Genomic DNA, 23,120 nt, shown 5'->3' with positions numbered 1-23,120 from the left:
GATTTTAAAATATATTTATTCATTACAACTAACATCATGAAGTTATTCTTTGACTTTGAACAATGATGGAACTATACCTGAGTGACCCATCTTCTGGGGTGTCTTCTTAGCAACACATAAGCATAAAAAACAAAAACTGCTCCTTCATGTTATGTAGTATTGTTACTTACATCTTGAAAAAGAGCTTTTTAATGTCAATGGGACTACCTGTTCAATGAAGGTTTTTAAAAAAAAAAATACAATTTTTTTTTTTTTATTCAAACGTATTTGGTTCGTCATGCGTACCGAACCGTGAGCCTCGTACCGAACGGTTCAATACGAATACGCGAACCGTTACACCCCTATATAAATAAAATTGAAATTGAAATAAATTGAATAAACTACGGGCTCAGGCATGAAGAGTAGAGTCTTCCTGACTGAACTCATAGAGCTTCATGTGCATGTGTATTACCAGGAATCGTGTTTCCTAAACCTAAATGTTACCGAGAACCACATTCACCTCAGTAATGTTTGCTTTAGAAAGTTCAATTGTACGCACGCAAGACTTCTTCTGTCTTATGACACAACGATGTCGCCACTTAACAAACGATGCATGTTTTATGTGCAATAACATGCATCGTGCATACATATGCAATGTTTCTATACACACGGACTAACATGCGCAGACACAAGGGGAAACAATTAGAATTAAGCAACTGTAATGCAGCTTCATTTATCTACGTGGTGTGTAGTGGACATGTCACAGTGTGTGTTTGTGTGTTTGTGGGATATTTGATGGACACAAAGTTCCACCTGGACAGAGGGTCACGTCCTCTTATCAACATGAATGTGTTAGGGGCATTCACATTTAACTTTCCACCGGTCAGTCCCCTTCGAGAGGATTCAACAGTGATCGGGCCCACTGGCTGCACTGTCATTGGCTGCCAGCAGCTTCCACAGAAGTCCCTGCTCAGCATACATCCACAAAGACATCGGTGTTTACGTCTGCAGGGGCTTCACAGAGGAGCTAAAGAGCACTGATCTCAGTCTAACTTTGCTCCACACTACATGTAGCCCAGTTCCAATCCGGCCCCAACACACTCCCGCTCCTGACGGAGTGAACTCAGTAAGTAGTTGCGCTCTGAACTGAATGAAGTGCCTTCATTAACACTGGACGGTGTGCCTCCAGTGGTTAGTGTGGGCATAAGCTGCCCTCCCTCTGGCACAAACAGGAACTATCGTTACTTTTCATAACCACGGTTTCACAATAGCATCATTTGGAAGAGGCATCCTGAGGAGAGAAATACAACTCCCAAACTACATTACCATTACCATACACGTACAGTGTATGTGTGTGTTTGTGTACATGTATATACTGACGTCTGGCACGGTGAAATGAGGTGACCTTTACTTATTTACTTATTTAATTTTCTGTTCTTCTGGGTGGGTGTACGGGGGGGGGGGGGGGGGGGGCAGGTTTGTTGATTGTTTGTATATTTTAACAAAATGCTGAAAAACAATGGAAATATTCGTCAAAGAGAGGAAGTGGGAAAGGGAAGGATTAGGGGCCGGATAAGAATTGGGCAAAAGGAACTACGTGACTACCACCCAGGACTAGTTATGGTTCAGAAACATACTGTGGGACAAATTCAGATTTTCGACAGCACCACAGTACTGAAACTGCTCTTGTTAAGGTTTTCAACGACATCCACTTAAACATAGACAATGGCAGAAGTTCAGTCTTAGTCTTACTAGATCTCAGTGCTGCATTCGACACGGTCGACCATGCCATACTCCTAGAAAGACTAAACATCTGGGTGGGACTCTCTGGCACAGCACTTAACTGGTTTGAATCCTACTTGAAGGACCGAGAATACTTTGTGTCTGTGGCTGATTACACATCAGAGCTGACTAAAATGACATGTGGTGTTCCCCAAGGTTCAATACTGGGGCCTCTTCTGTTCAACATCTACATGCTTCCACTAGCTCAGATTATGGAAAACAACAAAGTGTGTTATCATAATTATGCAGACGACACACAAATATACATAACTATGTCACCAGGGGACTATAATCCCATACAAGGGCTGGGTAACTGCATTGAACAAATCAACAACTGGATGTGCCAGAATTTTCATCAACTAAACAAAGATAAAACAGAAGTAATTGTTTTTGGTACCAAGGATGAACAATTGAAAATCACCGCTCAGCTTCAGTCACTGATGTTAAAACCCACAAACCAAGCCAGAAATCTAGGTGTAGTTATGGATTCAGACCTCAACCTGAACAGCCATATCAAGACAATTACAAAATCAGCCTACTATCACCTGAAGAATATATCAAGGATTAGAGGAATTATGTCTCAACAGGATTTGGAAAAACTTGTCCATGCATTTATCTTCAGCAGACTGGACTACTGTAACGGTGTGTTTACAGGTCTCTGTAAAAAGTCTGTCAGAAAGCTGCAGCTGATTCAGAACGCTGCAGCTCGAGTCCTCACTAAGACCAGGAGGGTGGATCACATCACTCCAGTTCTGAGGTCTTTGCACTGGCTTCCTGTCCAACAAAGACTTGACTTTAAAATCCTGCTGTTGGTTTACAAAGCACTGAATGGTTTAGGGCCAAAATACATCTCTGATCTGCTGCTACCTTATGAACCATCCCGACCCCTCAGGTCGTCTGGGACTGGTCTACTTCCTGTTCCCAGAGTCAGAACTAAACATGGAGAAGCAGCGTTCAGTTTTTCTGCTCCACATATCTGGAACAAAGTCCCAGAAAGCTGCAGGTCTGCTGAGACCCTCAGCTCATTTAAATCAAGATTGAAGACTTTTGTGTTTGCTGCTGCCTTTAATTGAGCCACATTCAATTAATATATTAATCAATTTCCTGCATTTCTGCATTTTACTACTGTATTTTATTTCTTACACAGTTTTTAATTGCTGTTAAATCTCCTTTTCTTTTGCCTTATGTTTTGATGCTTTTAATGGTTTTAAAAGGACTGCACAATATATCGCCATTTCCTCCGGGACCGAGTTCGTGCAAGGCGTACACTATAAAACGCACATCGGTAGAGATATTTTCCAGACGTGGTTTGTGTGCGAGTAATTGCAGAATTGCGGCAGTGTATGGTTGATTGCGTGCAGCGCAATGTCTCAGGGAGACATCAATTATTGTTTCAATGTATGTTTTAAATCTCCTTTACTTTTTACTACTGAATTTTATTTCTTACACTGTTTCTTTAATTTTTTTTAAATCTCCTTTTCTTTTGCCTTATGTTTTGATGCTTTTAATGGTTTTATGTGAAGCACTTTGAATTACCTTGTTGTTGAAATGTGCTATACAAATAAACTTGCCTTGCCTTGCCTAAATACCAAATGCTAAATGACTATACTTGATCACTTAAAGCGCTTGAACACTACATGTCATTCACCCATTCATTCACTGATGACAGGGTACCACCAGCCACCTAACTATGTAACATTCACATCCATTCACACACCGCAAGAACAGTCTGCGGGAGCAATTTGGGGTTAAGTGTCTTGCCCAAAGACGCATCGACACGGACTAGTAGAGGAGCTGGTGGTCGAAGATTGGTATTGGCTCCTGCTCAGTCACTGAGCCAGTCGCCCCTAAAGGTCGGCCATCTTTGACATGCAATAGAGTAAACCCAGGAGCGGATCTAGCTAGTTGGAAGAGCTCTGGGAACATCACTATAAAGAACAGCTCTGTAGTAAGGACTTTGAGGCGTTAGCTGATTTTGATGTTAGCATCAACCACAGTAACTCCTGCATGACATCACGATAGCGGTGTGTATCGCTCCTCTCCTACTGCTGATGACTGTGAGGGATTACACTATGCAGGAAGTTTTCAGTGATGCTCATGGGGATATGAGACACATATTGTATAACTGACTAGATCAACCTCTGTGTTGAGGGTGCTGAACCCACCAGCACCATGCTGTGTGTCCAACAACAAACCCTGATTCCTCCTCAAACGAAGCGTTCAGCCAGGAAATAAAGAGGAGCTAAAGAATGTGCAGAAGGAGCTGAGCTGCAGTCTGTGGGGTCAGTGGGCTGTGAGGTGGTATGGTGGCTAGCTGACTGCCGCCTCACAGCAAGAGGGCCCTCTGTGTAGTTGGCATGTCAGCGTGGGTTCCTCCCGCAGTCCAGTCATTAGGTTTACTGATGCGTCCAGAAACACGGCCCAACAGCAGAGAAAAAACAGGCAACTGACTCTTTATCAAAATAGTTTATTTAGAAGGCTTTTGTCACAAAAGCAAGACATCTCTTTTCTAAATGTCCCCGTTCCACTTCTCACTCCAAACTAAAAATGTTACACAAATAAAACATTGGTTTATTACTTAAGAGCTCAGAAGAAAACAAAGCTGTAGGTTTTTCTAAAAAGAAACAAAAAGCAATACACATCACTGTTCTCTAGAATCATACGCTTGGAAGAATTGGATGACTTGCTATTATTGTACAAGGTGTGGCCGTGAACACTGCCCTCAAACAAGTCGTCGGTTAAACGTGGCCCTCCCTGAACGGAGCTCGGGCTCGTGATGGCTGACAGAGGATGGATGTTCGAAAATGTGTCGATTTATACAAAGAAGCGCTGCGACGCCCTGCTGTCAGTAGCCAACACCTCCACACAGAGGGAGCTAAAGGAAGGATGAGAGAAGACGATAAAGGGGCAGACAAAGACGGACAGAAGTAGAAGATTCGAGGAGTATAAATATGTTCTTCATCACACCAGATGAGGAAGATGCTTCCTTTGACTAAGGGAACAGAGTGAGCAGCAAGTGATCAAGGTCAGCTTACTACCCTTCTGTATCTGTACGGTAAAGTCTACACAAAGTACACTCCACGGCTGAGACGTCCTCACCCAGTGCCACAGTGTTTCCTCACGTTTCTCGTTGATGAGGTGAACAGCAGCCGAGACACTCAAAGACTTTTAATGGGAGCAGAGCCAAACCACTTCCTGTTCACTTACACAACAGCCTTTATACATGAACCAGACAACATTTGTACACGTCCATTGAAGGCAGGGGGGGAAACGCTCAATCCCTCAAAGCCCTCACTGTCGTCCCGGCTTACGAGGTGGCACGGGCGGCAGACTGGCAGGCAGGCGAACGGGCGGCGGAGCAGGCTTCCGTTTATTTGGCGGGGATCTTCGCCCGTTTCCGGGCGATGGCGTCCTCCACGGCCTTCAGCTGTTTCAGCAGCTCCTCGCGGCGGGACAGTGTGTTGCTGGGTTTGTTGGAGCCGGAACCAGAGCCGGAGCCAGAGCCGGAGCCAGCGGCTGAAGCGGAGCCCGGAGCAGGCGGCTTGCCCGATGGCGCCACCGGGCCTTTTCCAGATGACTTGGCGGGCGGTGACAGAGGACGTTTCCTGCTGAAGAGGAGCAAAAGATTTAGAGACACATTTGTACTTTCCCACTAACAAATATGTTTGATACACAAGGCATGAAATATGTGGTCTTTGCTCCGCCATAGAGCTCCACTGTTGTCCAGACACGATTCAATGACGTGAATAACATCAATGAGCTGCACTGCTGCTCTGCTGACACGTTCCTTCATCACCATCAACACACACAGCGTGCTGGTGCCCCACCTCAGCACAAAGGCAGAGTAATGCACCGCTTAAACAGTCCTCTACAAATGACCCATTTCCTCCTGTTTGTACATTTCAGTCTAGATTCACTCATCACAAAATCAAAACAACTGATTTACACATGTTGCTAACACTAGAAGGTGTTGGTGGTGGAACCAGCTGGCAGACACGAAGGACTTACAACACTTAATGTATTTACCAACAGCTCCTTTCAACTCTATCCATCTTTTTCTGAAACGGTGTACAAATCCCACGATTCAACAGGCTGAGAGCCAAAGAGGAGGGAGTCAGACTATACTGAGACACAAAATAGCTCTGGTGGTTCTGGACTGTTAACAAGATCTGCTGACCATGACAGAATAACTCTTATACAGACGATGATATTATTATGTTATGAAATTGTCTCGTGTTTATGGGAGCGGACCAAAAAGGTAACGCTTAAAATATTTTATCGCTCTGCCAAAAGCTGCGGTGAAATATTTCAGGAGCCCTGAAGAGTCGGCTCATATATATCATCATAATAATCATTATTATGAGACATGGGGCTTCCTCTTCTGTGGCATGTTCCTCGTGTTTGTCCTGAGTGAACACGATGTGGCACGCACGCACGCACGCGGCAACGATGAGTCAGAAAAAAAAGATGACTTCAGAATTTCCACACTTCAGCCTCTTTAAAAAAGAAGCATTTTTCACTTCTGTTGACATATAATACAAGTTTTAAGGAATACATTTCAGCAGACACAGCAATAACACGCTGACGGTTGCACCAACCTGTCTCCCTGGGGGGGCATGGGTCGGGGCCCTGGGCCTCTGGGCCGATCCATTCGAGGGGGGAGCACGGGTCGGCCAGGAACCCTCTTGTCCCGGCCTGAAAAACACCAGTTTCATAGTTAGCGAGGCTGGTCACACTGAAGGGCTACTAATAACACACGTCTTGGTTGTTCTGGAGACTAAACTAACTTACAGCTGTAAAAGTGTCGTCTAACTTTTCATGAAATTTCTCAACTTCCACATTGAGTGAGGAAAATTAGGATGTGGGCTATGTAATGGAAATAATAGACCTTTCTATTCATAACCAGTCGGCACTTTTAAATCAGAAAGGGAACAAGAAGTAGTCAAATCATGGAGACCTCTGTGACGTGTCCAGCTCCCTGTAATACAACTCAAGAGCATCTTAACACAGCGTTCTTTGTTGATCCGAAAAATGATCCGACCGGAACCGTAAGGTTTGTGATCCGTTACACCCCTAATCTTAACACAGCGTTCATTAGAACATAGAGTACCGGCACGTAGCGCTCAAACAACGAGCATCTTAACCAGTGGTGTCACGGATCACCCCTCACGGTTCGGATCACTCGTGAACCGCGGATCAAGAGAGTATTTTTTTTCTTTTATTTTTACAGTGTAATCATCATAGTGTGTAATAAAGTTCTACTGCTGCTGTTCCTTTTCAAGTAACAAGTCCCCAAATATCAATAAAGAGTGTCAGTGAACAGATATAAAGCAGTAGTGTTTTCAGTGAATGGCGCAGGTTCGAAGCATTTAACGGTGAAGTCATGGCGAGCGGAGGAACTTGAGAAGCCGCGGCGTCATTTAAGTCGCAAGTTTGGGAGCATTTTGTCTTCCCTGTAACGTATAATGGCGGATGAGGGTGGTGGACAAAGCGTTACGGTATGTAGGCGTTATTTAAAGAGAAAGACACACGACAACGGCAAAACATCGGCATGTCCACACATATGAAGAGACACCATCCCGTCTGTCAGCGACGGGGACACTCCGGTGTAGAAAACAAAGGATTTCTAAATCTGGTTAAAATGCTTGAGCCACGCTACGAAATCCACTCATGCACCCACTTCAGTGTGAAGCTATTCCAGGTGTCTATGACAAGGAAAAGACTGCAGAGACTGCTTTCACCACGGCGGAGTGATTCTTAGTCTGGCGCTGTAGACACGCCCCCTCTGTGAGAGTCACACAGACACATACCTGGGGCAGGTGCTGTCGACACGCCCCCTCTGAGAGAGTCACACAGACACACACCTGGGGCAGGTGCTGTCGACACGCCCCCTCTGAGAGAGTCACACAGACACATACCTGGGGCAGGTGCTGTAGACACGCCCCCTCTGTGAGAGTCACACAGACACACACCTGGTTCAGGTGCTGACAGAAGTATCAGAGTGAAGCGAGACAGGCCCAATAATATTCCAGTCACCACAGAAAGGTCGACCCTCTCCCCAGACAATGGAGATATTCTCATCTTTTTGAAAATAATGTCACAGTAACGGTAAACATTATTGTGTATTTGAATGACCTGACAGGAAGTAAACAGACCCAAGTTGTTGCCGAGCAGTTCAGTTCAGTGTAAACAGTGGAAGCTCACTGGCTGTTTCTTTCAGTATTGATGAAAGGACGAGGATATCAACATACCTCATGTTGCACTTAAACTTAACAGAATTCTTGAATGTATTATTTTTTATTTATTTATTTCATTTTGTTTCAAATTGGACATCTTCAATATTTTTGTTTTCATGTAAGACTATTGCGCAAAGTTCTTTGCTTTAAGTGTTCTTGAAGTTCTTTCATTAATAAATGGAAAGCAAAGTTATATTTGTTTCCTCCCCTTTTCTTTGTTGATCCGAAAAATGATCCGAACCGTGACTCCTGAACCGTGATCCGAACCGAACCGTGAGGTTTGTGATTCGTTACACCCCTAATCTTAACACAGCGTTCATTAGGACATAGAGTACCGGCACGTAGAGCTCAAACAACGAGCATCCTAACACAGTGTTCATTAGGACATAGAGTACCGGCACGTATAGCTCAAACAACGAGCATCCTAACACAGCGTTCATTAGGACATAGAGTACCGGCACGTATAGCTCAAACAACGAGCATCTTAACACAGTGTTCATTAGGACATAGAGTACCGGCACGTAGAGCTCAAACAACGAGCATCTTAACACAGTGTTCATTAGGACATAGAGTACCGGCACGTATAGCTCAAACAACGAGCATCTTAACACAGTGTTCATTAGGACATAGAGTACCGGCACGTAGAGCTCAAACAACGAGCATCTTAACACAGTGTTCATTAGGACATAGAGTACCGGCACGTAGAGCTCAAACAACGAGCATCTTAACACAGTGTTCATTAGGACATAGAGTACCGGCACGTATAGCTCAAACAACGAGCATCTTAACACAGTGTTCATTAGGACATAGAGTACCGGCACGTAGAGCTCAAACAACGAGCATCTTAACACAGTGTTCATTAGGACATAGAGTACCGGCACGTAGAGCTCAAACAACGAGCATCTTAACACAGTGTTCATTAGGACATAGAGTACCGGCACGTAGAGCTCAAACAACGAGCATCTTAACACAGTGTTCATTAGGACATAGAGTACCGGCACGTATAGCTCAAACAACGAGCATCTTAACACAGTGTTCATTAGGACATAGAGTACCGGCACGTATAGCTCAAACAACTGACTGAAAATCAATCTGCAACATCCATTCATTTTGTAGTAAAAATGACAAAAATACAGCTTCTCCTATGGAAATATTTACTGCCGTTCTTGGTTTTCGATGTCGTATATTAAATATGTTTGGGTTTTGGACCCTTCGCTAAATATTTTCTGACAGTCTATAGACCAAACAATTATAATCTGCAGATTCTTTGATCTTGAAAATAATCCTAAACTAAAAATTGCGGCCCTACTGGTGCTGTCACTGGTAGACTAACATTAGCCGGCGCTGTCTCAAGGGAAATATGTGCCACCTTGCATGAAGATCAACCAATCAGCGTTGAAGGTAAACGTAGTCGATTGAACCAATACATTCCTCAGCGTGCGCTGTACTGACATCACAGTGATGTACTTGGAGGCCAGGAGACTACAGGCTGTTTCAGCCTGGATTTCTAGGCTCCGCCTCTGGGCCAATAACGCACACACTGAGGAATTTATTGCGTCAGTTGACTACATTTACCATCAACATAAGAGGTGGCGAGTCTCCCATGTAATCATTAAACATGACATGCATTGGTTGCAGTGCTGAATGGGAAGGTAATGTATGTCAACATGCAAGCAGGGTGCTCATGACACGCTGTACTGCTTTGCACCTTCAAATGAAAACAATGAGCTGAAGGAGGCTAAAGAGGTCGGTAGTGCTGCTCATCTGCGTTTTAATTCTGCATCATTTCAGCACTAAAAGTGACGTTTTCCTTCTACACGTCATGTGAAACAATCGAAGACGTGAATTACTTCACATACAAACCGACTGAAGCTTTTCTACAGCTCGTCTGAGATTACAATCCTCTCAATGTGGATAAAGAACACAGAAGATCAAAGGCTGGAACTCAGCCAATGTTTGTCATATTAATAAATCAAATACAATTATGCAGAAACTTAAACCTTGTTAAGAGATTTTCTGTCAACTATCTTAATGATGAAACAAATCATTTCAGTACAAATTTGGGCATTAATGTAGCATCAAATATTACAAAAGAATCTGAGCAGATATTGCAACATCAAGATTAAATGTTTAAAAAGTATAATAATGATTCAACATGTCCAGTTTGTACTTGTGTGGAATCTGATCAAAATGTCAGATTAGAATGAGTTCAGGCAAACAACAGTGTTTGCTGGATGTTATCACACAAGCTGCATCACATCCATGATGCCAGAGAGACAGACCACATCACATCCCCGATGGTCCATAAGAAGCCAGCATTGTTCCAGTCTGGTGTGTGTGTGAAGCAGTAAACGGTTGCGGTTGGTCACACGTTTCTCACCTCTGTCTGGAGACATGGCCATCCTCTTGCTGAGGGGAGAGCCGGGCCTGTCTTTGTCTGCAGGCAGGTACCTCTTCCTGTTGCCCTTATCGGCCTGCTGCTGGAAGATGAAAGGACACATGGAGGCAAGCAGTGGAACCACAGAGGGACATTTCAGGTTTTCAATCCAATGAGCAGGTCAAAGGTGAACCGGATCATTCCACATCTGAGTGCAATAATATATATTTCAACCTCAGTAATTGTTGGAATGCTGTTAAGCATTCCAACTATTGTTATCCTGTTTCTTTATTCCTCTATTTCTTCCGTCCCCCGTTTCGTCGCAACGCTTCTTCTTCTTTTTCACTCACTCACTTTCTTCTCTCTCTCTCTCATTCTTTCTTCTCTCTCTCATTCTTTTCTCTCTCTCTCTCTCTCACTCACTTTCTTCTCTCTCTCTCTCTCTCTCTCTCTCTCTCTCTCTCAATAATTCTTTCTTCTCTCTCTCTCTCATTCTTTCTTCTCTCTCTCTCTCACTCACTTTCTTCTCTCTCTCTCTCTCTCTCTCAATAATTCTTTCTTCTCTCTCTCTCTCTCTCTCTCTCTCTCTCACACACTCACTCACTCATTCTTTCTTCTCTCTCTCTCTCTCTCTCTCTTTCTTCTCTCTCTCTCACTAATTCTTTCCTCTCTCTCTCTCTCTCTCTCTCTCTCTCTCTCTCTCTCTCTCTCTCTCTCTCTCTCTCACTAATTCTTTCCTCTCTCTCTCATTCTCTCTCACTAATTCTTTCTTCTCTCTCTCTCTCTCACTCACTCACTCTTTCTTCTCGCTCTCTCTTTCTTCTCGCTCTCTCTTTCTTCTCGCTCTCTCTTTCTTCTCTCTCTCTCTGTGTCTCTCATACAGTCATTCAGGTCTTAGGGATCTTTAGAGGTCTTCCCCCCCCCCCACACACATACACACGCCATTTTTTAAATAAAAGCCCCACAGAATGAATCCTAACTGAAATGCTTGTGATGAGCCTGTCATTTAATAACCTCTGTTGATGTGTCAGACATTCTGATTATGTCTCCTCTCCCCCTCTCCCCCCCACCCAGCACCACCCTTTCAAAATAAAAGCCCCATGGATTAACTGTATTTAAACAAGCTCAAAATTAGGTTTTTTTGTTAAAAAAATGAATGCTCTTACTAATACTGCGACAACTACTACTACTGCTGCTAATAGTGTTACTACTACTTCTACTATAACTTTTGCTGTTGCTACTATTACTACTGCTATTACTGCTACCATCAATATTATTACTACCACTACTGCTATTACTACCACTTCTACTGTTACTTATACGACAACTGCTACTGCTATTCATGCTACTAAAAGTAGTAATACTACTACAGCTATTAGTACGACTGCTACTAGTACTACTACTGCTACTTCTTCTACTGCCATTACTATTACTACTACTACTACTACTGTGATATTAAATACTACGATCAATACTACAGCTATTACTATGACTACTGATACTACGTCTTCTACTACTTCTTCTAATTACTAATACTTCTACTCCTAATAATACTTCTACTACAACTTCTACTACTACTACTAGTAGTAGTTATTCTAATGCTACTAATACTTCTACTACAACTTATACTACTACAAATATCACCACTGATGAATTTTTTTAAGCCACAGAAACTTCAAATATCAAAATGTTCAGCTCTTTCAGGAGAGGTGTGATATGACTTTTCATATTTGTAATCTTTAAACTTTTTGAATTATTAAGCTTTTTGCAATTTGTTTTTGAATTGGATATCTATTTTCAGCAATGTTTTTGCAATTAATTTCAGTTTTCAGCATTCCAACGCATTTTCAGCAGGAAATGCTTTTTCTAGTTACTGTCTGTACTTTGTTTCTAGCAGGTATGGAACTAAAATGGCAGAGTGGAGGGAAACATGTCAATGATGGTTTATCTCTTGGCTGGGAGCAGTGACTTCCTGGAGTGAAGGAAGAAACAGACCCCTTAGAAGAGGAAGAGCAGCAACACTAACCTTATTAAGGAGGGTGAGTTTAATGTCTTTGTGGGAACCAGAACCTCCGTAGCTTCCTGGGGGGCCCATGGTGCCAGGCGGGGGATGTACATGGTGGCCACCCCGGCTACCAGGTCCAGATCTGGGCATGGGGTTGCCTCCTCTAGGGGGGGCACCAGATGGGTCGATCTTCCTGCGGTCGTCTCTGAAGGGTTCATCTTTCTTTGATGGTCTCTCTGTGACGCAAACGGACAACATGAGAACTGATGGACAATGCAATGCTAATCATCAATTAGATAATTCCCATTTGGAAAAAAATGTCAAATTCAGTTTTTGTTTACAACAAATACATAAATGTATGAACATGGAACATGGTCTTAAACACATGTCTGCGGGTCTTTTGATACTACTAAAGCTAATGCAAAACACAACTCTGCCTGTTGGTCATTTGATCCACCGGTTCCTCTTCTTCAACAGACGGTTTCCAGTCACCTCTACTTTTTGCTCTTTTGATTTCCTTTACATCAGTGCTATGGCTAAATGTAAAGCTAAATCTACATTCGGCTGAATTAACCAGACATACTTACATTACAGACTAATGTCTCTCAAGGCTACCAAACTGAAGAAGTAAAACGAAGCGTGTCTTCTCATTAGAATCTAAAAGCAACGAGGCAATAACTGTTGTTGCTCATAGCTCTGAATAGCATTTACGGCTAACTGGCTTGGCCAGTTGCTGCTAGCACAACAGCTATTCAGAGCTACGAGCAACAACAGTTATTGCCTCGTTGCTTTTAGATTCTAATGAGAAGACACGCTGCTTCGTTTTACTTCTTCCGTTTGGTTGCCTTGAGAGACCTTAGTCTGTAAGTGTCTGTATGAAGCATGAAAAGCTGTACGAAGATATATTATATTCGCAAATGCTAATCGCGGTTAGCATTTCCCCATTGGCGGTAATATTAAAATTAGTTTAGAAGCTAGCGAGTCGGACATGTTATGATGTTCAGAGAAGAAGAAAACTTTGGTACCGTTAAAAGCATCTTGCCGTTCAACGGGGACACCTGCGGCTTATAGACCAGTGCGGCTTATCTATGTACAAATTATTTTAAAAATCGGCAGGTGCGGCCTATATACAGGTGCGCTCTATAGTTCGGAAAGTACGGTATGTTAAGCTGTTGTGTAGCAGCCTGTCTATTGTTGCCCATACTAACCCCTGTTCTTGTCTCGTCCGTGCGGGGGCCGGTCCCGTGCAGGCCCTCGCTCCTTGCGAGGGTGATTTGGTGTGGGCGAGCGGGAGCTGGCGGAGGACACCGGGCTGGCCAGGTCAGCATACATGTCGTCCGAGTCTGCGCTACGCACCGAGCTGCCGCTGGACGACGCCGATGACACCGATGACACGCTGCTCACACTTAGCGATCTGCGGCAAAAAAGACAACAGGTCAACCACGAGCTGCTGGTTCGGAGTGGGGAAGATAACGGAGCGCTGTCATCACTATTGTGTGTACACTACGCCACATGCCCACATGTCTGCACACACACCACACGTACATGTGCACACACACACACCCTGAATAATAACTATTTTACCTGGATTTCCTGGAGGGTTTCCCAATAGAGACAGCACATGAAACCAAGGCAAAAGAACACAGAATGAATATGTTTTAGGCTGTGTAATCACAATAAACCGTTCAACATTTACCTATAAAGCAAGGAATATCTGCCTGTCTGCCTGCATCTCCTTCACAAATCTCGACAACTGTTCCCATCGATCCCAACGACACATTTGGCGGGTGTATCGCTGGAGACCCGAGGGAGTGCTTTGTCGAATTTGGTGCAATTTGGACACGGGACACATTCAATATTAATAAACTGAATAAACACGCAAACAGCGCTCTGTTCAGTAGCGAGGGCTTCAGGGCTCGGCATCACTTCTGCTGCGGGATGCTGGATATACCAACATAAGAAAACGGACTCTCCTTCACTTCCATGGAGTCAACACGAGCGGATAGCCAACTGGAAGCACAAAGGAACCATAGTGTATTTCACTGGTGTGAAAGTTCATAAGCCGCGACTTCTGTTTTCCCCCGTCAGTAAGACTGAATGTCCCCAGTGTATTACAACACTAAAAAGGTTGCTAATTAAAGTCGTGCTCTACTTTTACACCAATGTCTCTGACCGTGAGGACGCTTGGGGGGAGTGCCAGGGCAGGAGCACTGCTCAGGGCCCGAGGAAGTGTCGTGTCAAGTTTTGTGTTTGAGAGGCTCTCAAAAAACCTTCAAGCAGCAACGCCAAAGGGCAATCACTCAACCCGTTGTGAACAGGCACTGCACAAGAACTGTAATATTCCTTCAGATTTGGGATATTTACACAGTAACTGAAGATGAATGCAAACGATAATTAAGATGCAATACTGATAGTACCAAAACCTAAAAGCAGCAAATTGTAGTTGCAGCAAACTATTATAAATCCCGCCTGCATCGATCTGCTTGTCCACAAACGAGGTCATTTACATAAATGCCCCCCAAAATGCAATATATGGTCAACAACTTCTCTTTAAAAGGAAAATTGTTGGCAAACTGCAGTTCTGATGGCAATGAGGGTGTTCGTGGAGAGTACCTGGATTTTCTGGATCCAGAACGTGAGCGCAAGAGGGAGTTGGACGAGGATCTGCAGCTAGAACCAGTATAACTGCTACCACTTCCACTAACACTCCCACTCACAGTTCGCCTGGAAGAGACAGACACACAAGTGAGAACACAGCAGGAAGGTTTTTTGTTTTTATTAAAACCAAGGTGTACAACCAAGCTCCGTGTTCAGCAATTAACACATAAATCAGCATATTTTGAAATGGAAGATGGAGAAGTACCAGATGTATAGACCAGTACAGGTCTCCCCTAACTGAAAGGCCTCCAGTCATTGCTCTCTCTCCTGTAGCCCTGGGAAGACATTGGGCAGCTCCACAACACTTGGAATCACCGGCTGCTTCTATTCCTCAGTCAGCAATGGAAAACTCAAAGGAGGGTGTAACAACGACACGTTCCACACGGGTTGGCCCAACCTTTTTTCTGTCCTCCTGCCACTGTGACCAAGTCACTCAATTGATTACCATTGTTTCACCAGCATTTGGCTGTTGGCTGGTGCCAATTTCCAACCCTGAGAGTCAAGGTTGTCGAATACTCCGTAGGCGACCTCTCAGTTGAGTTTGTGCTCTTGTAAACGATTTAATCATCAACACATTGGTTGTATAGATAGAAATAGTGATGATTCCGGCATAAAAGTCTCACCCACAAAACATGGTAAACAAGACGGCGTCGATGTTTTAAGACGCGTCAGGTGGGTTGCAGACATTGCTGCAAACCCCTGACGCACTGAGGACAGTCCAGTCCCTCCCCACAGGGAGGGAGGAACCAGTCCACGACCAAGGGGGAGTGGCAAGGTCTGGGCGAGGGGCCGAAGCTGTGAGCCAACCCCCCCCCCCCCCCAGGCCTTTTCCAAGTTGACCTAGAGCCGGTCGCGGAGCACGCCATGGGGGAAACGCACCCGGTGAAGGACAGCGTCCTGGGGAGAGGTCCCACGAGAGGATCCTCCCACACCGAGCATCCGTCCCAGACCCACCGAGATAAGTCACCGGGGCAGACCCCGCTGACTCCAACCCAAAAACTATTTTGATAGAACCATCACTGGATTACTTTGACACCAAAGAAAACTTGAAAATGTGATGATTCCCAAGTTCTGGAAAGCAGATGTATGGCTGTGTATTTGTAACAGACATTGAATTCCTCGTGTTACATCATTTAGCGGTGTTAACACAGACCAGGTGTGTCTGACCAATGTCTGAAATAAAAGAGAAGCCTGAGCAAGATGCCAACAGTCTGAGGACACTTTTTAATCTAAAGCCTCGAACCAAGACTAAGATCTACTAAGAACAAACAAAGAGCACATTCAAATCATCACCTGATGGCTGACAAATCAGACACTGTTGAAAGTTCTCCCTAAATAGAATGAACATCGAAAACACCGCCGCAAACCACAGGCATCTCTGCACCTCTCCAGGCATCTCTGCACCTCTCCAGGCATCTCTGCACCTGTCCAGGCATCTCTGCACCTGTCCAGGCATCTCTGCACCTCTCCAGGCATCTCTGCACCTGTCCAGGCATCTCTGCACCTGTCCAGGCATCTCTGCACCTGTCCAGGCATCTCTGCACCTGTCCAGGCATCTCTGCACCTGTCCAGGCATCTCTGCACCTGTTCAGGCATCTCTGCACCTGTTCAGGCATCTCTGCACCTGTTCAGGCATCTCTGCACCTCTCCAGGCATCTCTGCACCTCTCCAGGCATCTCTGCACCTCTCCAGGCATCTCTGCACCTCTCCAGGCATCTCTGCACATCTCTGCACCTCTCCAGGCATCTCTGCACCTCTCCAGGCATCTCTGCACCTGTCCAGGCATCTCTGCACCTGTCCAGGCATCTCTGCACCTGTCCAGGCATCTCTGCACCTGTGCAGGCATCTCTGCACCTGTGCAGGCATGCTTTCGGGGGAGGGGCAGCCCTAGTGGTTGTGATGATCACTCCGGGGAGCGAATGTGATGAAATTACTGCTCTTCCAGGGAGACGTCATGCGTCATCACCGAGGACTTAGGAAAATGAACTACCCTCGATGATGCGCCAATGTGTAGAAAACAATGGGAGCAGATGTACTGATGCGTTTTAAGTCAGTGACTCATATACGTGGGATAGCATGTTTGTTTTCAGATTTGATTGAGTTGTCTCAGAGAAGGAATGCGATTTTTGTAGATTACGTTTATTCTCAAAAGCACAAAGAACACAATCATACACTGTACATGTGAAGTTCCTACCTCCAAATTCCCCCAACACACAACAAACCAGGGAATGGGATTTCTGACAAGCATTGCAGCAATCGAGGGTCTTTTTAAGTACCTAAGGGAGAAATTCACCACCTGTTATGTGGAAGTACAATCAGTGTTGATGGTAAATGAAATCAATCGAAGCAATAACCGAAAAACAGAGAAAGCTGAGACCTGGGCTGGCTGCGGTGGTCGGTGTCGCACGGTGTTTGGCCACACGCCAATATTATTATTTGCCCAAACTGTCGTCCTGCCCAAACTGTCCTCAGACGTCTTGGCAACGTTACTCCATCCCACGGCCACAGTCAGTATCACTAACCTACATTTATGATGATCTGAAGAGCAAACAGGTGTTGGAACTGGTTTTCCAGGATAAGTTCCAGTGTCACCCTGTCTGCCTCCACTCAAACCCACACACAAAAGTGCAGTTTTTCCACGAGCCATCCACCCACTCCCTCGCACACACCCAATCTCTCTATGGTCTTCCCCCAACACGCGGGATACACCCGCTATCACTTTATGCAACACACAAACAAAAATATGCAAATGTGGATGTGTTGGGAAACACAGTTCTGCTTATTGTAAATGTATCTGTTTATAATGCCATCCACTGTTTACTTACTTCCTTGCAAATGTGAGTCGCGTAAACAACCATGCAGAAAGGCCAACATTCTCCCACCCACATGCCTGCACCTGAAACTAGTGGCACAGCATCCAGACAGTTTCCATGTACACCCACGCTGGCCTCGCACAACATTTTAAGGAATCCTAACCAGGTTTTTAGTCTCGTGTGACGAGACAGAAACTCATATCTGCAACTTCTGTGCCCTTCTTTAAAGTGATGTCACCGTCATATGCCAGTGCACGGTGGCAGGAAAGATCAATTTTTTTGCCTAATCTATGTGCTAAATGAGGTGATAATATTTAGGTAATTTTGACAACATTAACCTTCTAGTGACGGGTGCCAAGTTCAGACCCTGCAGCAGCTGGTTGAGCTTCAGAGAATGTAGTTAAACCAGTAATGTCGCTACCGCGCAACACAACCTGTATACACAGTAACCACAGGTATGCAAGGAGAAGATAAACAATGCAGAACATGCTATTATAAACAATGGATCGACTGGCTAGAGAGCTTGGAGAGGTCCAGTGATGTGGACAGTAGCCAGGGCTGACCCACTCAAGTCTCACTGAAGATTGGTACATATAAAGGGTACAGCAACCCAACAATGAAGAAGAGATTTGTGACTTTGGGCTACCGCAGCCCAAACCTGGGGGGCCCTTCGCTGAGCCCGCGCACTGCTACCATGAAGCCCACACTGTCACTAACTGCACACGCCTGGGTAAATATCTAATTTTTGGAAAACCAAAAGATAACTTCAGGCAGAAGCAGACAGAAGAGTCTACAGAGTCAGAGTCATGCTATGTGTGAATGATGTATCCACGATGTAAAACAATAAAGATGAAAAGCTGAGGCCTACGGATCACATCACAGGGTGAAAGTCCACCGCTACATGAACTCGCGATAGTGACGGAGGACAATAAAATGCACTGTTCCCGTATAGGTAGGTCTTTATCTACTGTAACAGTCCTTAAACAGCAAAAGCAGCATGTGTTTATATTCAGTATAGCTTCAGTAGCTAGCAAAGCACTGAAGTGCTGACGCTAGTTTATGTTGTGCTAATGTCCTCTGCTTCAGTTTGTATATGGAAATGTAACATCTTAGAAACAAATGTTTTCTTCCAGCCTCTCCGAGGATTACTACTACAAATACCCGAGGACAAACATTTGACCGTAGCGCGCTCGAAACCCACAAAACCAGCCTGAAAATGAAGGAAACCCAAAACTATTGCACAAGAGCCTATGGAGAAGAAGCAGATAGTTGTGGGACCCTGGTCGGAGCTGGCCAATGCTACGCTACAATTGGTCAGTCTGCGTTCGAGGGCCAGGACTTAGCGAAGGGTCAATTGATTTATGGAAGTAGCCTCTTGGTCTGGTCACTGTATGAAGTCTCTATGCACTCTCTGCTATCTAACATTTAAAATGCTGTTTAGATGTGTGAAAAAACAAAGTGCATTTCATGACATGCTGTCATTTAGAAGGGATAATGTGCTGTTCTGGCGCTTATCCAATTCCTTAACATTGTAAATTTGTAATCTCATTTCTGATCTGGCAAACAGAAACACGTATTAGTGAATATGATATTGTATCCTGATTTTTTCCTGATGTGGGACAATTTAAATGACCGGTAGAAATGGGGCCTGTGATACTGCTGGATGATGGAAATGGAGTCATGGCTTTTTTCTCACAGTATTGACTTTTTGAACACAGGTTTAATTAATAACAATAACGGCTGCATTCCATGCAGGCCTGGCATAGTCCATGTTGACACACTGACATGGCTTACTGTGATAGTTCCAATGGAACAGAGCAATCATTAATGTTAACAGTAACACATGCTTGTCCTGCTATGACTGGGGAAACTGCACTGAGTCACCGCTTTGGGCTACCGATACACTGCTAACAGTAATAATGTTGATAAGTGTTCGTGTTTTCAAGAACATCTGGCATGTTCCTTGTTGACTTTGTCGTGTTCAAAGCCTGAAGTTGTTTATGCTGACAGGAGGATGCTTTGCTTGGTCTTGAATGTAGTTCTACTAGCTGAGTAAGTTACAGGAGAGCCAGCTGCCAACAGAATTGGTTGTATCGGTTGTATGTTGTAAGAGGCATTTTGACAAGGTGAGCCAAGACTCACTTCAGACTACAGAGTTTGAATAGACTAAGTGAAACAGAAATTCTCCTGATTCCTGCCATTAATCAGATGCCCGTAGCAATGTCACCTAATCCAACAGATTTCCAGTCAAATTTGAGCCAATAGCAGACAATGTCAAATGTAACTCATCAATGCATCATCGTTTTGTACCAGCACTGACTACAACAGTACTGCTGCCTCAGAATGCGCAGAGGTTGAAGGTGAGACACCTACCTCCGTGGAGGATGCTGCTGCCGTTCTTTACGCCCGTCTTCCCTCGGGTTGGGAGTTTTTGCAGGTTCCCTTGGAGGCGGGGGTCTCCCCGCTCCACCGCCGCCTGCCCCGCCACCAGGCTCCCGGGGATTGGCGGGAGGCTTCCCTCCCTCTGGCAGGGGTTTGGGGGGTCTGCCCTGCGGTCCACCGGGTGGAGGAGGACTGGGAGCTTTCTTCATGGCAGGCTTCTCCCTGCGAGGAGGGGGCATGGCACCCGGCTTCAGCGGCATGCTTAGGGATGGAAAAAGCACTTTTTCAAGCATGCAGACAGTGATGTGCAGGCAACTACAATGTCAGCTGAGCACAAGCGATGCTCTAGCTAATGATCAATAAATAATAACCAATAAACACGAATGATGCAATGTGATACTGGAACGAGCACAAACTAGAGACTTTACTGTTATGACAATTTATGACTAACATTATTTATTACCAATCAAAAAGAAAGTACACTAATGAGAATATGCATTTAGGGTCGTAGATAATAGAAGCACGGCTGACTATGGATCGAATGAATCTGTTTTGATAAGATTTACCCTTTAGCCAACACGGGGGGAAGATCTAGTTTGTTCTTTGCGTTCTTCTGTGCTGCTGGACTCGGTGAGGGGGACGTGGAGAACGACCGAGACCTAAAAGTCAACAGGAAAATGGAATTATCCAGTTTAATGTCAAGATTAGATAACATCAGACAAGCATAAAACGGTTTTACAATGTTGCATTAAGTCACTCAGAAACAAAAGGAAAGAGTTGTGCTTCCATGTGTTTTCAAGTGTGAGCTGAACTGAGCAATTGAGGAAATAAAGCTAATGTGTGATGTCGACAAATAGGCTGAGTTCTCTGTTTTAGCAGTGTGACTTTATTATCTACAATGGCTTAATGATCCACGATGCTCAACAATTATTTGCTAACTGTGTTCCAAACCCACTGTACAGGTAGTGTACAGTGGGTTTGCAAAAATGTCTTTGGGTAGTAATCTTGACTCAACATGTCCACCTGTGTCTCTCCTGCTGTCTCGTGAGGGGTCCTCAGACATTGGCTTTGTTCCAAACAACATGTGTGGTTAGAGGTATTCCTGTGCAACTCTGACATATATGATACATGTTAACTCCAGATCATATATGATACATGTTAACTCCCAGGTTGGTCCCAAAAATGTGTACACTGTAACTGTTAAGAGATTGCAGCAGTTCAGTATTGATTGGCAATTGCCAACAAATTAATTCTATGCTTTGGAATAAAAAAAATCTAGAACAGTTTAAATCCTGGTTGACAGTTTACCGCCATGTCCAAAATGTTATCACTCCATCATCTTATCCCATTAGACATTTGTGTGGAATTGTCATAATTAGATGAATTCTTGAGTTATGGAGAAATATTCCTGAGATATCGTCTACATGCAGACAACCTGGCCACAGTCATGCTGTGAGGAGGCATACAAATGAAATACTGTCGGGTTTTTGATATGGACACATCTCTAGCCTACTTGACTGAACGGCCTGGGAACTTCTAAGAAGAACACACACACGAACACACACTGTTGTACCTAGAGCGGCTGCCACTGAAGGAGCTGCGCTGGGAGGAGTGGCTGGAGTAGGAGGTGAACGAGGAGGAGCGGCTGCGGGAGCGAGATGACCCAGAACCTGTATAGGATGAAGAGCGAGACGAAGACCTGCGACAAACCGACAAAGCACAAGCAGTTGAGATTAGTGTACGACTTAGTTAGACTCAACAGACCTGCAAACTCCAACACAAATAAGTTTCATTGAATGTACTTTTGTATTCACGATGCATAATAAGCTGGCACTTAAGAGAAGTACAAAAGTATTAGCAACAAAATATACTTGAAGTACCAAACATTTCATTCTGTTTTAAGTGAGCATATACCCGACTTAAGCAACAGTGGTTCCTATTGAACAGCTAGACTCTGGATGCCCGCAAAGTCTTAAAAATGATCTGAAACGTGCACACATTCACACAAGTTTCACTCTTCAGCGATAAGATCAGGCAGAGAAATGTGTATTCATTCATACAAACTTACTTTGGCCATAACAGCCTGAAGTGACTGAGCAGAACTTTCACCGTACAATGTTCCACATCTTATATTTGAGACTGAATTCACCTTCATTTTTCAGCCAAAATGTTTTGTTTTTTTCCGCAGCAGCACAACGTGAAAGCTGCTTGTTACATGAAAACTTGTTCACCAAACATGAACACACAGGATATCCCGAGTTATAGGAGGAGTTCCTACCTGGAGGAGTTGGACAAGAGAGACGGAGGAGCCCGAGGGCCGATGCCGGCGGCGCCCTCGCGGTGGGGAACCCAGCCCGGAGCGTCTCCTGGGGGATTTGGACCGACGCCAGGGGTCCTTCCACTCATCTGGTCGCCTCATTAGTGGAACATCCTCCTTCTTGGAGGGAGGCCTCCATCGGCCTGCTGAGAAGATTGAAAAAATTAGCAATGGCTGGTTAGGTACACGCGTCAGTTTAGCTGCTGGGCTACAAGCGAGGCGTTAGATAGCGCCAACAGTTAGGGCCGGCTCTGGTCCACAGTTAGGGCCGGCTCGGGTCCACAGTTAGGGCCGGCTCAGGTTTTGCCTTGGGCCAGCCCTCCATATGCTGCTGTAGGCCTAGACTGCTGGAGGACACTGAGCTCCTCTCTCCATCTGTATGCATTCATGTCCCAGTAACGGATGTTTTCCATGGATCGTGGTTATGCCCTGACTGACACCCACTGCTACTGTTATATTAGTGGCAATTCTTTTACTGCTACTATTAATGATTTTATTATCATATATCCACTGCTGCTGCTTTCATCATTAGTGATCATTTTTCAATAGTGCTGGGCAAGTTAACGCATTT

The 23,120-nt window shown here is 44.6% G+C and overlaps 1 protein-coding gene across 1 annotated transcript in view; it reads right to left on the bottom strand.

Moving 5' to 3' along the window:
- Positions 1-4,212: 4,212 nt before the first annotated feature.
- zc3h18 (zinc finger CCCH-type containing 18) overlaps positions 4,213-23,120 on the bottom strand; it is a 36,026-nt gene continuing 17,118 nt past the window's right edge. The window contains 11 exon segments of the mRNA XM_079286121.1: positions 4,213-5,369; positions 6,360-6,456; positions 10,378-10,477; positions 12,401-12,615; positions 13,588-13,793; positions 20,224-20,493; positions 20,799-20,891; positions 21,806-21,931; positions 22,511-22,527; positions 22,529-22,675; positions 22,677-22,695. Coding sequence (XP_079142247.1) covers positions 5,132-5,369; positions 6,360-6,456; positions 10,378-10,477; positions 12,401-12,615; positions 13,588-13,793; positions 20,224-20,493; positions 20,799-20,891; positions 21,806-21,931; positions 22,511-22,527; positions 22,529-22,675; positions 22,677-22,695 — 1,528 coding nt within the window. The 3' untranslated portion in view covers positions 4,213-5,131.

The sequence above is a fragment of the Melanostigma gelatinosum genome, assembly GCF_949748355.1.
Source record: "Melanostigma gelatinosum genome assembly, chromosome: 1".
Classification (NCBI taxonomy): Eukaryota; Metazoa; Chordata; class Actinopteri; order Perciformes; family Zoarcidae; genus Melanostigma; species Melanostigma gelatinosum.
This window is presented reverse-complemented; position numbering and strand designations above follow the sequence as displayed.